Source organism: Argopecten irradians, chromosome 3, assembly GCF_041381155.1.
Source record: "Argopecten irradians isolate NY chromosome 3, Ai_NY, whole genome shotgun sequence".
Classification (NCBI taxonomy): domain Eukaryota; kingdom Metazoa; phylum Mollusca; class Bivalvia; order Pectinida; family Pectinidae; genus Argopecten; species Argopecten irradians.
In genome coordinates, this window is record NC_091136.1 from 56,810,104 (window position 1) to 56,824,454 (window position 14,351).

General features: G+C 35.7%; 1 protein-coding gene across 14 annotated transcripts in view; it reads left to right on the forward strand.

The window, feature by feature from the left end:
* The window catches only part of LOC138319177 (serine/threonine-protein phosphatase 2A 56 kDa regulatory subunit delta isoform-like), a 40,933-nt gene extending 26,744 nt beyond the window's left edge, over nucleotides 1–14,189 (forward strand). For 2 of the 14 annotated variants that reach the window (XM_069262129.1, XM_069262128.1), the window contains exons 15-17: nucleotides 26–157; nucleotides 791–832; nucleotides 10,428–14,189. In XM_069262129.1, the coding sequence (XP_069118230.1) occupies nucleotides 26–157; nucleotides 791–832; nucleotides 10,428–10,568 (315 nt within the window). In that variant the 3' untranslated portion in view covers nucleotides 10,569–14,189. Of the gene's footprint in view, nucleotides 1–25; nucleotides 158–790; nucleotides 833–2,159; nucleotides 2,454–2,551; nucleotides 2,609–5,823; nucleotides 8,191–10,427 lie in introns of those variants that run through there. The other 12 variants (XM_069262131.1, XM_069262134.1, XM_069262130.1 and 9 more) reach the window with 12 other exon arrangements.
* Nucleotides 14,190–14,351: the final 162 nt, after the last annotated feature.

The following is a 14,351-nucleotide window of genomic DNA, read 5'->3' on the forward strand; positions in this document are numbered from 1 at the left end:
CACGGTTTACTTATGTTTTCAACAGTTCAGAGAGTATGCAATTTTTTTAACTAATGGTGAGAAGCCAGGAAATCCAGGAACGCCTAACAGTATGGGGACGGAGGAGGATGGGGAGGTGGTCGTCAACATGGAAAAATTACAAAGGGAGGCAAATGAGGTATGTTGTGTGGTGTGGACAGTCTTAACACATTATCACTTGTGCTGGTGTTGGACGCAGCCTCCCCATGTAACAGGTGTTAGGATTAGCTGATAAGTTAACCAATGACATGTTAGGTTAGAAGATATACTGTTTGTAGATAGGAGATAGTGAAGGAAGAGTCGGGATTATGTAAACATGTTGGTGAAGGGCTTAATGTATACACACACAACATCATAGGCAGACAAAAGAATCCAGAGAGGGGATAAATTCACAAGGGGTGTATGGTAAAATAAAATGGAGATAATCAAAACCAGAACTGTTGAAACCAGAGCTGTTATAAAATGTTAAGGATGCTACGATGTATAAGTCTATTTTTCTTTGAAATAAACAATTATATCATTCAGCGTGTTAATCTCGGACAACGCAGAATTTTCTTATTTGTATATAAGATATTTGTGTGTTGATTGTGAGGTGGTGGGCTATGGAGCATCCGTGTCAGGGAGCTTTATGTTTTCATGTTTTTTTTCTCATTATACAGCTAAACATCACACTTCATCATTTTCCTCTGTTTGCTTTGTTTTACACACTCCCGTTAACTGGAACCTGAATCGTAAACAAACTGAACTTATTTCATTTTAATGATTTTAATAGATACAAGCAAGTAATGCTAAAAAAATTAGCAAGAAAACAGAGGTAATATGAATTTGATTATAATACTGAACATCTTTTTTTTGTCATGCTCTGTGGTTTCAGAAATAGCCCACTTCTGTAGAAAGTGTGTGGTGATGGTTCAGGAATATCTCTACTTCGGCAGTGCTTTGTATGCCAGTGGGCATTTCTGTCTCCAATTCTCAGAATTTTCAATCTTTTTGGTCTCTTGTTTGCTGCCATCTTTCTCTCCGCCTGAAATGCAAGTCTGTCTGAACTGTTTATTCCATATAAAGTGGGATTGGCTCAATCCCAAGGTGGGGATCCACATTGGGACTGTATCCTAATGTTCTCCATCATTTCATGCAGAACTACAATGGTGCCACCTCCTCTACCACTCCCTTTTATGTTGTTTATATCAGTACATCAAGTGTAACTCAATGGAGAAAGAACATTGTGATTAGGAAAAATACTTCATCAAAATGCAAAAATATTGACCCATCCCCACTGATTACATTAGAGACTTTCACCTGGCTTTTAAAAAATGCTTGTAGAATGAATGCAAGCTTTTTCATACAGCACTGCGGTTATTCATCCTGACAACTTCACAAAATTTAATGAAATATTCAATTCATTTTCAGTATGACCATGGAAAACTGATGGTTGAATTCATGTGTTTAAAATTTCTTCTATTTTGTTTTGTCCTATAGGCTCAAGAATGTATAAGTCAGTATTTTTATCTGTAATATATTTCTTCTCTTATTTTCATTCATACTTAAATTTCATAAAAAAATAACTTGTGCTTTAGATTTTGTGGTATTTTTTCTCCCAACACATTTTAGTCAGTGCAGTTTTCAATTTTGTGGTTAGCTCAGTGTTTCTATTTAGTTGTTAGTTGCTTTGTTTTTTCTCTTCCCCAAAATTTGATTATAGTGCTGGGTGTTGTAGTTTAATTCTGTCCATTCCCAGATAGAGGTTTTAGATTGTTCTTAGTTAAGTAAATACCTTTATCTGGTATTTACAGTTGGTTTTTGTCCATCATTTTGATTTGATTTTGGAAGCTGATTTTTTTTTTTTTTTTTTACTACATATACATGTATTTACTATTGTTTATCATTTTAGTCCTGGCAGCATTAAGGATACAATTTTAAATGTAGAACCAGATAGTGCATCTTTAATGTAGCAAAGATGCATCAGTGTAGTTAAGTGTTTCAGGTGTACACAATTCCTGTTGGTATACAGAACGTTAGGTAGAAACCCAATAATAGAGCTGCTACCTTAGGAGGGTTGAATGATCCTGTTGCTGCTACCTCCAACTTCACCTCCCAATGTCTAACTTGAATCTGAACATACTTATTTTTTGTCTTGACAGAATATGACAGTTTTTAGTAATATTTTTCAAAAGGGTAGGTAAGAAGAAAACCTTGTGCATGGAGTTTATACTGACATGTACGACAGGCCCAAAGCATGTCCACTGTTTGACTCTGTGGCCCCGGGACCAGTGATAGCAAGGCATTCATTTGCATTTCACTAACCTTTATCCAAGATTGGTGTTGTCCTTAAACAACCATTCTTTATAAATATAACAGCTTAATCCCTATTCTTATCACACAGTGTATTCTATACGTAAAAGTTTCTGTTCTGTTGTGTATCCATGTCTAAAACTTTTGACTTTGATTTTATGCAAGAAAACAACCTAACTCTGTAAATGCTGAATGATGCCCATGATGTTTCAAATTACAAAACTTGTTAAATGAATTTCAGTTCGATTTGGAGAAAAGACAACAATTCAGCCTGAAAGGTTAATGTCACTTATTTGTTATATCTAATAAACTAATTCTAGTTGTTGGAATTATTTTGGAGATGGTTCACTCTCATATCAGAATTTTTTTCTTCCATTTGTCACTTTTGAAGTTAATTATTATTCTGTGCACAGCCTTTCCATGGTTCGACTCTCTCCACAGTGATATCACTTTGTGAACAGCAGTGTTGTTTTTATGTTGATACTGGCATATATATACACTAACATAATTAACTGCCTGTCTGAATACTGGGGTTACCGAAATGTTCTATTGTATTACCTGATAGGTGTGCAGCATTTGATCCAATATGTTTATCAGTGTGTATTAAGCTAATCAGTAGCATTCCTTCAGATAATTGTTATGACATTGTATTTGTTAATGTGATATTGACAGCGATATAATCAGTCTATATTGCCCTGATTCTGATTCCTATCAAACTGCCTTCCTGATTCTGATTCCTATCAAACTGCCTTCCTGATTCTGATTCCTATCAAACTGCCTTCCTGATTCTGATTCCTATCAAACTTCCTTCCTGATTCTGATTCCTATCAAACTGCCTTCCTGATTCTGATTCCTATCAAACTGCCTTCCTGATTCTGATTCCTATCAAACTGCCTTCCTGATTCTGATTCCTATCAAACTCCCTTCCTGATTCTGATTCCTATCAAACTCCCTTCCTGATTCTGATTCCTATCAAACTGCCTTCCTCATTCTGATTCCTATCAAACTGCCTTCCTGATTCTGATTCCTATCAAACTGCCTTCCTGATTTTGATTCCTATCAAACTGCCTTCCTGATTCTGATTCCTATCAAACTGCCTTCCTCATTCTGATTCCTATCAAACTGCCTTCCTGATTCTGATTCCTATCAAACTGCCTTCCTGATTCTGATTCCTATCAAACTTCCTTCCTGATTCTGATTCCTATCAAACTGCCTTCCTGATTCTGATTCCTATCAAACTGCCTTCCTGATTCTGATTCCTATCAAACTGCCTTCCTCATTCTGATTCCTATCAAACTGCCTTCCTCATTCTGATTCCTATGAAACTGCCTTCCTGATTCTGATTCCTATCAAACTGCCTTCCTGATTTTGATTCCTATCAAACTGCCTTCCTGATTCTGATTCCTATCAAACTGCCTTCCTGATTCTGATTCCTATCAAACTCCCTTCCTGATTCTGATTCCTATCAAACTCCCTTCCTGATTCTGATTCCTATCAAACTTCCTTCCTGATTCTGATTCCTATCAAACTTCCTTCCTGATTCTGATTCCTATCAAACTGCCTTCCTGATTCTGATTCCTATCAAACTGCCTTCCTCATTCTGATTCCTATGAAACTGCCTTCCTGATTCTGATTCCTATCAAACTGCCTTCCTGATTCTGATTCCTGTCAAACTGCCTTCCTGATTCTGATTCCTGTCAAACTGCCTTCCTGATTCTGATTCCTATCAAACTGCCTTCCTGATTCTGATTCCTGTCAAACTCCCTTCCTGATTCTGATTCCTATCAAACTGCCTTCCTGATTCTGATTCCTATCAAACTGCCTTCCTGATTCTGATTCCTATCAAACTGCCTTCCTGATTCTGATTCCTATCAAACTGCCATCCTGATTCTGATTCCTGTCAAACTGCCTTCCTGATTCTGATTCCTATCAAACTGCCTTCCTGATTCTGATTCCTATCAAACTGCCATCCTGATTCTGATTCCTATCAAACTGCCTTCCTCATTCTGATCCCTATGAAACTGCCTTCCTCATTCTGATTCCTATCAAACTGCCTTCCTCATTCTGAGTCCTATCAAACTGCCTTCCTCATTCTGATTCCTATCAAACTGCCTTCCTGATTCTGATTCCTGTCAAACTGCCTTCCTGATTCTGATTCCTATCAAACTGCCTTCCTGATTCTGATTCCTGTCAAACTCCCTTCCTGATTCTGATTCCTGTCAAACTGCCTTCCTGATTCTGATTCCTATCAAACTGCCTTCCTGATTCTGATTCCTATCAAACTGCCTTCCTGATTCTGATTCCTATCAAACTGCCTTCCTGATTCTGATTCCTATCAAACTGCCTTCCTGATTCTTATCAAACTGCCTTCCTGATTCTGATTCCTATCAAACTGCCTTCCTGATTCTGATTCCTATCAAACTGCCTTCCTGATTCTGATTCCTATCAAACTGCCATCCTGATTCTGATTCCTATCAAACTGCCTTCCTGATTCTGATTCCTATCAAACTGCCTTCCTGATTCTGAGTTAATGTCGCCAGCTCACCAGCTTATACTACATTTATAAACCAATGAAGTTGTGTTTGAAAGAGAAAAATGTGACATTTTGTACTGGTTATAAGTTAACATTCCATTTAATATTGTTTTCATCCATGGAATTTTTGAAACTATTACTTTTAACATTGGGGCCCTTTGTATCATCATTATCATTATGGGCAGTTGAACACATAGCAGTTGAAATTTTTCAGTGTTTTATGTCTTATCAACATCTAGTCATGAATATAGGCTGTGCCTAAAATTAGTTAATGGCCAAATAAAGGAGAATATCAAGGTAGAACCCATCAATCTGTCATTAAATCACAGCTTCTATGGCCCTTTGTTAATCATGTGCTGTAGAGGGATGGTGGGCAGTGTTGCCCTGTGATACTGCATGCTCTTTATATTTTTGGAAATATTCATTTTAAGGCTATTTTAGATTTAGAATAAAAAATGTTAATTACCTAGTAGATATTTTTTCAGTTGATAAATTTATTATATTGATGGAAATTGTGTAATTTTTCTTTTCTTTTTAAGAGTATTTGTGTGTAAATTATTTTATGTTGCATTTTAAAGCTGGCATTGAATCATGGGCACTGATCATGATAGAGATGCTTGTTTAAGTACTTACACACAGAAACACCAATTCCTACTGGGTTACATTCCAGATGAGGTTTCATGGTGTATCACCTTTGAGGATTGTAACTAGAAATATTACAATTTGAAAGTGAAAATTCAAGTTATACCAGTTAAATTTCCATCCTGTTCTCAATAATCCTGTTTGTTAGCTTTCACTTTCACATTTTATAACCTTTTTATAAACTTCTGACGCATTGAAGCATAATATTACAACATCTCCTTTCTTGTAGTAAAGTAATTCTATAAAAAATGATGAGTGTATTACCTGACAGTTCTGCTTCAAACAGATTAGAGAAAACCTTATGTATGTTTTGTTTTTGTTTCATTTTCCACATGCAGCTCATGGTAAGAAACATTAATTCCTTACTTGATTTTCCCTCTGACATGGTTGTGTTGTTCCAAGACAAAGATCATGTTGTGCTTTCACTATTTCCCTAGTAATATATTTTTTTTCTGTTAAACAACATTAACTTATTAAAGGCAATGATTGCCAAAGTAGCTTTCAGTTAACAGTTTATATTTTATATTTAACATTTATTCACTAACAAAATTTTATCTCTATTGACTGACTGTAATTGTTTGGTTAAAGTCGCACAGTCATCATTGTGATCTTGTAATGCTGCATGAGTAGAAATCACATAGAGGTCACAAAACTATTCCCAGTAATATCAAGATAAGCTTTCACTTTGACATGTTGGCCGGAATTGCATGATATTCAAAAAAGTTTTTAAAAAAAATTGTCAATTATGAGGGGGGCGGGTACAAGTATTTATAATTTACTGATCTGGTCAGAAGGAAATCCAAAATGATACGACCAGAAAGACCTATGGTCAGTGCGACTTTATTAAAGAGAAGAATTTTGTTCCGAAACTAAAATGAATATCAGTTATTGTTAAGTGATATTGTGACTGATAACGAAATACAAAGACTGTGAAAGTGTTTACAATTTATTGTTAACTTTTGTCGTATTAGCTGAAACATCCAGGTGAGCAATACATGACCTGTGAGCCTCTTGGTATGGAATTTTTTAGAAAGCTAAAATATTACTTTTGATAGCTAAATTTTCATGTAGTAATAAGTCAACATCATTGGGTTTCCAGCCTTTAAAGATTACTAATTCAGGTCTAGTTACTTTATGAAAAGAAAACCATTTTAAGACAAAGTTAACTATATAATAGGTGCCCTTAACCATTACACTAAACATATACTGATCATGCAGCTAATATGGAAAGCTTAGTATCTTTCGCCTTTGAATCCTGCTTCAAATAACCATATGGTTGGATGTGCTTTTTAGCCTACCATCATCAGATGGTGGGCTATTCAAATCGCCTTTCGTCCGTGGTCAGTCTTCTGTCGTCGTTGTCTGTCTGTAAATAATGCTTGTTACCGCTATTTCTCAGAAAGTATTGAAGGGATCTGTCTCAAATTTCATATCTATGTACCCCTAAGGCCCTTGGAATGTCATGCTGATTTTGGGACAGATCAGGAAAAAAACAAGATGTCCGCTAGGCAGTCATCTTGGATTTTGATAGTTGAGGTTTGCTACCACTATTTCTCGAAAGTACTGAAGGGATCATTCTCAAACTTCATATCTAAGTTTTCCTAGGTTCCTAGTTGTGCACATTGCACTTTAGGAATGATCGATTAACAAGATGGCTGCTATATGGCCATCTTGGATTTTGATACTCTAAGTTTGTTACAGCTTTTTCTCAGAAAGTACAGAAGTGATCGTTCTCAAATTTGTATGTAGGTTCTACTAGGGCCCTAGTTCTGCCTATTACATTTTGGGACCAATCAGTCAACAAGATGGCTGACCACCATCTTGGATTTTGATAGTTTAAAGTTTGAAAAGCAGAAAAAAGAAGTTTAAGTTTGAAAAGCAGAAAAAAGAAGTTTAAATTTGAAAAGCAGAGAAAAGATCTCTCTTTCTTTTGTCAGACATAGATCAATCTTTTGTGGGCGCCAAGATCCCTTTGGTTAGCTCACCTGGCCAGAAGGGGAAATAGAGGTAAATCCTTTAAATTGCTACTAGTCATAGAGTTCTGCATGGGTTGTAACCAAATTTTGCCAGAAACATCCTCTGGGGAAGGGGAACAAAATTTGTATACATTTTGGCTCTGACCCCCTAGAGCAGAAACAGAGTGAAGCCCAATAGGCAAATTGGAGATAAATCTTTAAATTCCTTCAGAGATCCTGTATTCAAGACATTAATTGGCATTACAAATCAGACGAGCGATACAGGCCCTCTGGGCCTCTTGTTTCTCCCTGTAACTACAATTATCAACAATCCTAGTTGATGTTTAACAATTGCCTAACAAGGGCCCACCAATGTGTTTGCCTAACAAGGGCCCACCAATATTCATACCGGTGTGTCTTAATGAGTCATTAGTAATAGACAATCTAACATATATATATATTGATGTGCATATAGATTCAGGCAAGTTAATTCTTTTAAAATGCTTATGTGTTAGACAACTGTTTATAATTTACAACTACATGAGTGGTGTGCACGATGTTGAGATACAAGCTAGTTTAAGCCATGATATATGGCACTGATTTCATGTTCTAGAACCTGGTGTCTTGTGCTGTATATATACAAGCCTCACATAGTAAAACTGTATAACATATGGATAAATGTAGGCATTTGTGGATTGTATGTTGGCTTATCTCCCTTAGTTCCACGCTGATGCTAAAGGATTGGACATGCTCACCTCCGACTTTGGAAAAGTTCGTAATCACGCTGGGTCCATCCCTCTCACCATGCCCTGTTTGATTTGTGTCACTTGCTAACACGCTGAAGATTGTTATGTGTTTTCATATTCTTGTCATTTTTATTGCAGTGAAAGTTTTCTTTTCTTTATTGAAGATCTGGTTTTCTCACATAGCTAGCCATGTAAGATAGAATTGTCCCATGAAAGACAGCTATGTTAGATAAATCTATCTTACATAGCTGTGACGTCACAATTGAAAAATAATGAGATGACGTCATATCAGGCGAAGTTGACGTCATTCTTCTGCCATTTCGATTGTTTTGCCTGATTTCTTTACCATTTCATTTGTTTAATTTGCATTTCAAGCCGTTTTACCTAAGATTTCTTGTTTAAATTTTTAATATAAACCAAACTTTGATGAGCTCTTTCGAATGGTGTTCTTATTTTTAAAATCGATCAATTATTTAAGAAGTTAAGATTTTGTCACAAAATGGCTGCCTCACTTTTCGTATAAGTAATTCCACAAGCAATGTGAGAAAATAACTCTTTCATATGTAAATTATGTAGGATAGAACTATTCCACCCTCTGGTACAGAATTTTGGGTCAGAAACCTCGGCAAGCCTCGGTTCTGACCCAAAATTCTGTACCCTCGGGTGGAATAGTTCTATCCTACATATGTACATATGAAAGAGTCATATATTCCTCTTAGTCAAGGATTCTAAAAAGTGTCTTTATTTTATACAATTACAGTACTATAAACAATTGAAATTTTTTAGTATGAGATTTCTGAACAGAAAAAAATGTATAAGCATTCACTCGCCTATTCTGACAGTCTTAGAATCTTACATGGGTCTGTGAAGTGGACATGGATATCTCAACTCTAGTGAAAGATTTTGGCCGGGCTTGCCGAGGGTTGACAGCCAAAATTTTTCACAAGGGTTGAGATATCCATGTCCACTTCACAGACCCATGTTTGATTCTTTTTCTCCCATACTTAGTAGAAAAAATGATGAAATTCTACTTGGTTTCCAGCTTTTTCGCGCCATGATTGCAGGAACGTCGTTATGCGTCAAAATTGATGACGTCATCTACAATGCGGGTCGCAATTACGCCGTATGTATTGATGACGTCACGTTATTGAGTAGCGTGTGTGAGCTGTCTTACACACCCCTGTATAAAATAGATTTATCTTTACCCTAGCAACCACAAGATATCCCTATGAAGTATGGGAGAAATAATCATGTTAGGTTCCTTTTGCTTGTACAATATGCTTAAAGTATTATTAATGAAAGTTTCTTTAGTAAGTATTTAATGAGAGTTTTAGCATTGATTGAGTGAATTAAGAGATCTGTAGTGAAAATAAGATTCCTCAAAGAATGTTGTCCATTATAGGTAATCTACATAGAAAAACAAAATCAACGATTCAGCTTCTGTATAATATTTCTCCTTCGTTTTGCTGCCTTTAACTAACAGCCTTGCCTAACCGTCAATTTCTACATTTCTGATTTCCTCCTCTTACATAATAGAATTTTATAGCAAAGGAAAAAGAAAGAGGAACACTTCAAAACAAACACTTTCATACCAATAGATGCAAGTCTTCACAATTAATATGGAGCAGATATATTTAAATATCAATTTAGTGCATGTTTTAAATGATTTGTTTGGATAAAAATATGATTTGTTTTCAGTTAGCATTCATATATATTATATCCTGTTTACACATATCTGGTTGACAGGGAACACACCTGTAAAATTACAGCACTTTGATTTTAGATTTTGTCCTTGCACATATAGGTGGTTCTACTTGCAATAACTCTATAAGATTTGATAGGTATGCAGCCTATTGTGATAGATTTTCTGCTTTAAACAAAATGAATGTGGGTGTCTTGAGAGAGCATTTGTTTTCAACCCCCATAATATCTTGAAGTCAAATTCATAATAATATTAATCATAAAACAGTAATATCTCATTTAAAGATAGGGCACATATGATGAAGGATAAATATTTGTATTTGGTAGCTTGCCTGTCAATCTTGATTATCCTACTATATGTATACGTATAAATCTATATAAAGTGACTCATGAATCAGTCAAACAGCTCCTCACTTGTACAAGAAATTAATCTTTTCCTATTTTTGGTGTGAACATATCCCTTGTTTAATCAGGACTATGATAAAGAAATAAGAGAACATATTTTTGTTAACCATGACAATTAATTTTTTTCCTTTTTAGCTACAGAAGAAAAAAGCGAAAGAAAAACCACTGTTGCGTCGAAAGTCCGAATTACCACATGACATGACTATGATAAAAGCTCTGGATTCTCATAAGCGATCGGATGATTTCCTTTCTACCTCATCAGAGGGAAACAACTGATACGTTGGACACAAACCTGGCAGAAAGTACATCAGAGATGGTCGACATTATTACTTGCTTTCACTGGACAATCATGCTAACAAACACGGATGTGGGGCCCTGGTCTGACCTATAGGGAGGGTTCAGAGGAGCTCTGGGACACTGCGAGGACCAGGAACGTGACGTGATGTGATGCGAGTCAGAACTCAGTTAAATGGGGCTGTGTGCTGCATCTGGTAGTGTGTAGATAATTATTATACATAGATATGAATATTATATAAACAAATCTTTAATCTATTCATTTTATTATTGTACATAGTGTAAGATTTATAATTTTTATTTTTTTTTGTTTGGTTGCATGTACAGAACTGGTATAAAAGCCTGGCTGTGGAAAAGGTGAAGGGGAAATATATGTATTAAATATAAATGTACTTTATAATATCAAATACATGTTGATATGTTCAACTGACAGGTTTCAGTAACATATCAGACGGAGTTGTTCCCTCTTCACTGCCGAACCAATCAGGATTTTATACAATATGTGTGTGCGTGTGTATATGTGTCTGATAGAATGTTTTTATATTGATATGGACCAATGATTTTTTTTATTGGAGAGCGACCACCCGATAAGGAGATAAATAATAGGTCAGATTGTCACAAAGAAAATTTCATAGTAACAAAAAACAATAATCAGTTTTTACTATTATTGTCATTTGAATAACTCGGCTTGAAAGTGATAACAGAATGTGACTTCTTTGTTATGTGAGTGAGAGTGGACATGAGCTATTGGCCAACCTTTAGGCCTTGCGCAACATTGTTGTTGTAAGTTGTGAAAGTGATGCATGTTAAATTTGTTAGTAACATGTGTGACTTGCCAAAATATGGCTGTTTCGTTATGCTTAAGGATAAGATAAACATAAAACTTTCAAATATCTTCACTCCAATTGACAGGAGTATTAATAACTTGGGAGAACGCCGACTGTAACTGCATTTAGTTAGTGGCAGGAACTTGTGAGATTCAAGGCTGAAGATCTGGAAACTTAGCGGATGGTTGTGCTTGCCCTGTATCCAGACATATTATACAGCCTGTCGTTCTCACAGATGTCAAGAAGTGTCTCAATTGAATTGTTCAACCTCTGGTTTACGATATTGTGGTATTTACCTGGTGTGATGTCTCGACTGGCTTCAGGACGACAGGTTCATCTGGATTTCAGTCATGTGCCAAGTGTTTTGTAGAAAAGTAATATGTTAGCGTCTGTGATTCTTTAAGGGAACAATTGTTAGGATATTTCTAGTCCTAATATTTTTAGCGTTTAACCTTCTTTTTGGCTATCCAATCTACTGGTTCAGATCTGAAGATTTCATAGCCATTGTATACACCAACTGCCCAGTCTTATGGTTGATGTACACTAGATGGGGTTGATGTTTAGGTCTAAATTTGATGTGTGAAATCCCTGACAAGTGTCTTGACAATGTCAAACATTCCCCTCTGACCTTTGGATGACTGGTCTGTAGATGAGTGACCTCCCTCCCTCCCTGGCTCCTGTTAGTACCAGATGTATGATTCAGAGAGGAAAATGTGACCGACTTATGTTGTATCCTTTCCATACTGTTGTCCACTATGCAAATCTTCGAAGGTTCAGGCCGAGTGTCAGCACTTTATTCCACCCAGGGTATATGTGATTTGGAGTGGCGGCGAGACTGTATCAAGTTCCTGATTTCTTTTAGATAAGTTCTGTATGTACTAGCGGCTCCTCTCTCTGTTACAGTATCATGAGACACCTCACTGGTAGTTTATAGAGAATCACAAAGTGCTCTAGTTGTTCTGACATATTCACTAACAGTCATGACACACGACATCCCATACTTTCAATAATAACATATATTTAACCGAATTAACATTGCATTTCTGATCATACATAACGAATCCTGCGTGACTTGTAACACACTATCTTATTAGTTCTATTCCTTATCAATTTATGCAATCTACTTCACCTGTGTGAACAAATCATCTGGTATTTTTATGTTTAATTTTTATGTAAGAGTTGATCGATAACATATGATATATACCATGCAAATCTGTTGTCTGAGATTACATTTCTAATCCTACGGATTAGTACCAAGGCAGTTTTTACATGTTGTCAAACTTTTTTTGTCAGTTCATCACTTAAATTGTAGCATTATCGGAAAAAACACATTTATATTGATTATTCAGAAAGCATGCGACTTAATCAAGGGATGTTTTGGTCATATATTAAGTATAACAGGATAGGCTCATTTCGTGTTAAAAGATAATTCTAATTTTTGCATGTCATTTGTACTGAAATTCTTGTGATATAGCAATGAAATACTCACTGCAAATACCAGTGTTAATATAACCAAATCCATAGCGATAAGAATAAGTGGCTCTATTAGATTACACGTTTGATGGTCACATAGTTACGATATACAGGAGGGTTCCACCTGCCTGCACCATTGAGTGTGACATTGTCTGGCCACCTTGCCAATGATAAGTTGACTAGTCCTGCATATCTGTGATGTTCGGAGTATTGATAACAATAAGTGTGGCAATGCGAACTTGTGGGCTTTCATCCTGGGTTAGCACTTACATTTGTAATCTAGACTACAAATGGATCTACTACAGGTGGTTCTTGGTAAGTTTTTGATGCCCTACACCAAACTGGCGTAATCCAAGAGTGCAGGCAGGGTATGTGGTATCAAAAGATTGTTTAATTACTTGACACTGAAAACTTCTTCTAAAAGTATTCTAAACTTTCATTTGTTTATTAGTTTAGCTGTATTTATTTATTACTGACAAGGACATATTTACCAGTAGGGACCACATAATCAAAAGATTACTATTTGTTTGATTAGACCACATTATGTCCACTCTGGTATACTTCTATCTAGATGAGATTTTCCCGTGTTTGTATTCATGTACATGATTTATGGACATACTTTATCTCAATGCAAGCTATGGAAACCTACAGTCATGAATAAGGCAATCTTTTATATGCTATGAAATAATTTCATTTTAAATAGTCATTCCTAATAGATAAATCATTATGAAAAGGGTCAAAGTATTTTTAATGCTTTCAGTATAATTACTACCTGTTTTGGTTGTGCTGATCTCATAGCTTTGTATTTTTCTTATTTTTATTTTGGTTTTTGTCTCTAAAATGAAAGTTAAGAGTTCAATTTGTCTTTTGAGAATTACTTGATCACTCCATATCAGCTTAAACTGTTAAGACTTAATTGCCGGTGTATTTTCTTACTTTAAAGTCCTCATTTTGTTGGCGGAACACAAATGTATTATTACAATCGATGTATTTCATTTTAGTGTGTATTTTAAGGAAATGCAATGAGCATTTTAGTATTGATGAGTTGTTAATGTGTGTCCTTCTGTTCCACGCCTGAAAAAGCGAGATAATGAATGGATGTATTCAGTCAACTGTGATTATTTGTAGTATAATTTTATCAGGAACAAAACATTGTAGGGGAGATGTAAGGAATGTATGTCTACCCTAGAAACTGTTAATGCAGATCCTTGGTGGATGTAATGAACTGTTGTCAATCTACAGAAACAAAAACAAAAAAACACTTGTCTGTACAATAAAACAAGTAGTAACTTGTGAGAATGGATACACTGTTTTGTCTCTTTCCTGCCTGAAACGCTGAAATGCGATTCATAATCGAGATATGGATGATAAAATAAAAATTTATTATGGCACACTTGGCAATTTAGAAAAAACAATATGAAGTTTGTTTGGTCATCTTGATTTTGAATGAAGCCGCTACCCAGGG